The following is a 3,241-nucleotide window of genomic DNA, read 5'->3' on the forward strand; positions in this document are numbered from 1 at the left end:
AATCGGTCAGATAGTTTTATTTTTATTAGTATTCATCCCCCCATTTTTACCTTACCCCCACCCCTTTGAGGGAAGGTCCCCTTGAGCTGATAAGGACCTACCTATTTTCTGGGTACATATGAGAGCACCATTCTAATTTCAGTCTGAGAATGAACAAGCTGTTCAATTAGCAGGTGTAAGACTTGGTCTTAATTCACTAAAGGTAACAAAAATAAGTAATAAAGTAATAAATTACTTAGACTAAAGATTCACAAATTAATTTACAGTTTGAACATTTATTTAAGTTATTGATATTTACCAATCAAGCATATTGTACATCTAGAAAGAGATGATTATGTCAATGGTCATACAGGAGGTGAAGGAATACACCAGTTAGGCTGATGAAGTTCTCACAAGCACAATTTTAACCTCGGCCAAACCATCGGAGAGCTTTGTGGTGCTAGTAAGGAAAACAGGTCATATGTAAGCTGCATATTTACGAAAACTAATTAAATGCAATCAAGGTATCATTCAATCAAATAAAAGCTAACACATGACTATGCATAATACTGCATAGTAAGAACTTACAATCACATAAAAAATGACAAGTAAAAAATAAAATGTACAACACAATAACCCTTGTTACTCTTGCATGCTAACAAGAATCAATACTCTCCAATAATGAAGAAATGAAAACACATATTTCATATAAAAAAAAGTATCAAATGCTTGACCTCTGCACACTGCAGCCATTTGAGACAAAAAAAAAAAAAAAAATTCTGAAGTGAGAAAAAAAAAGGCTCATCCCTAGTTAGGCAAACATTTCTGTCTATCTAGTTCATCACATTCAATAATTTATATGGCTTTTAATAGCTCTCTCAGAATGCTTGGATTATAAATGTTCACAAAAAAAGAAGCTATCAGGCTTATTAAACCTCCTAGTAAAATTTAACAATGGTACTAAAGAGGAACATTAAAAGGAATTCAATACAATATGTACATCATCTTACTTCTTAGCATGAACTTTGTACAGGAGTAGATAATAAAAATAAAAGTGCAGGATGCACAGATAATCACAACCATTCCCTCTTCTGTCATTCCACAACACTCCATTCTTACCCCTCCATACATCCCACAGGAGACAATTCCTAATACTCAAAAGGGATAACAGGAATCAAATTTTTTCATATAAACCTTGTGCACCTTACTTCTCCTCTGTTCAAGTTAACCCCGCATTTACTTACTCAAATCTGTAGCTCACCTCCAGAACTGTGCAGATCTTTTCAACACTCCACATGAACAAGGTGAGGACACACAGAACAAGCAAGTGAGCCCCTTCATACAAGAGCTTTGGTGTGAACACTGTCAATATGAAGAGGTGATGCCGCTGGAAGGTGACGTTAACTAAGTAGAGACTCACAGTGGCTAGCCTTACAGTCCACCACACAAACAGGGGATATTGCCATCTGAAATGATGTGGTTTGTATCAGGGTAAAAGAAATTAAGTATTAATGTTACTTATGGTTAAAAAAAGGTGAATGGGAAGGAATTATTTTGCATGACAAGATCTGTGATAAACATGTCACCGCTGTTACCCTCACAAGCTAATTCTGATGAAGGTAGTACTAAAATAGAAATTATATGTTGTCTTGTGAAACTGTTAACTGTCAGTCATATTTGTTAGGGTGTCGGTGAAGTTCAGAGTCTATAATTTAACTTTTCTCTATATATAATAAATATATATTCTCATTATTACATACATACAGATATGCATACAGACAGAAAGAGTCACAATTAACCCATCACTGTTGGGTAACAGAAATCCCTGAGTGTAATAAACTCTGGTGTGCGTACAGGCGTACCCTACAGACCAGGTGGTTTGTCATTATGCTGGTACATGTAACCCATCTGAATCGGATTAATACAAGCATAGGGAGTATAAAAAAAATATATTCCTGCAAAAACTCACAAGAACTATAACAACAAAAGATTAGGACAAACAACATAAAGCATAAGGAAACAATCCTCCCAGAGAAGCTGAACCATCAAAGACCTCCCCCCCCCACATACCTCTCTTTCTGCGCATCCCTCGAAATGATCTGCATGAGGTAGCTAAGATAGGTGAGGAAAGTCCCTCCAAAAGTCTGCGTTGCAATGAGAGCTCCATGAACAAAAGGGCGATAGCTGGTGACGCCCACAAAGCCCGCACTGATGTCTACGGTGGCCAGACTATTACTGTTACCCTGTTGAATATTCATTTTTACATAACAAATATAAATAGATATGTATAGATATTTCATATATGCTCTGATCAGAAATTTCATGCTTTTTCTATATTCACATACCAAGTTCACATAAATCAACTCATTATACATATTGATAAAAGCTATAACACTTTAAAACTAACATCAAAACACTAAATTTGTTAAGGATATCATGAGTGTTTTTCCAAGTCCTTTATAACATTCCTACCACATGTAAACATAATTTCTCATTGTGTTAAATGTTCTCATTCAAGATCATTTTATCAAACAAAAACAAAAAAGAATAAAAAAGTAATACTTTACACAACTCACCTGGTAAAAAAAATGAGCAAATGCAAGCCAGTTGACTGCCAAGGCAGCTGCACCAGATGAGATCAAGCCAGTCCCCATGAGCTTGCACAAGACAGAGGACATGATGTAGTTCTGCAACATGACCAGAGCCAAGAGCCCTATGTTGTCTGCTCTCTGGAGAAGAAGACACAGCAGGCTGAGAGCTGTCACACTGTACCTTAGCAGGACAGTCATCTTCTCCTCCTCTGGCTCAAACACATCCAGGTTGCTCTTGGTCTTAGAATTGGGCGTCTTAAAGTCAATGAGCTTTGCCTTCAGAAGCCCATACACAAAAAGGATGAAGATGACAAAGTGCGCGAACTGGGCCTCCAGGACGCCCCCCGAAGAGCTGAGAGGGAAGTGACGGCCAAAGATGCAAGTGCAGCCAACCAGTACGAGCGGCAGGCAGTTCTGCGAAAACATGAAGAGTGCCGCAACCAAGCCGGCCAGAACCACTACCATAAGGACGTAGCCCCCAGCAGCACGTATTCCATCGCCTAGGTCCTCCAGGTGTTTCCACTTGTCCCCAGTGGAATTCCATGACCTCATGAGGCGACTCAGGGATAGGCTCAACACCGACAGAAGCAGCAGCTTGACAGGCGTCCTTCGCAGGGTCTGCATCCACGTGACTCCTTCTGAACCTCTCCCTGAAATCCGTGTGGGCAACT

The 3,241-nt window shown here is 38.9% G+C and overlaps 1 protein-coding gene across 1 annotated transcript in view; it reads right to left on the reverse strand.

Moving 5' to 3' along the window:
• Positions 1-259: 259 nt before the first annotated feature.
• The window catches only part of LOC125044522 (GPI ethanolamine phosphate transferase 2-like), a 12,062-nt gene continuing 9,080 nt past the window's right edge, over positions 260-3,241 (reverse strand). Inside the window, exons 6-8 of the mRNA XM_047641220.1 lie at positions 2,556-3,241; positions 2,050-2,222; positions 260-1,445 (exon numbers count right to left, since the gene is read on the reverse strand). The exon at positions 2,556-3,241 is cut by the window's right edge and continues 250 nt beyond it. Of these exons, the coding sequence (XP_047497176.1) occupies positions 1,220-1,445; positions 2,050-2,222; positions 2,556-3,241 (1,085 nt within the window). The 3' untranslated portion in view covers positions 260-1,219. The remainder of the gene's footprint in view (positions 1,446-2,049; positions 2,223-2,555) is intronic.

This window comes from Penaeus chinensis, chromosome 3, assembly GCF_019202785.1.
Source record: "Penaeus chinensis breed Huanghai No. 1 chromosome 3, ASM1920278v2, whole genome shotgun sequence".
NCBI lineage: Eukaryota > Metazoa > Arthropoda > Malacostraca > Decapoda > Penaeidae > Penaeus > Penaeus chinensis.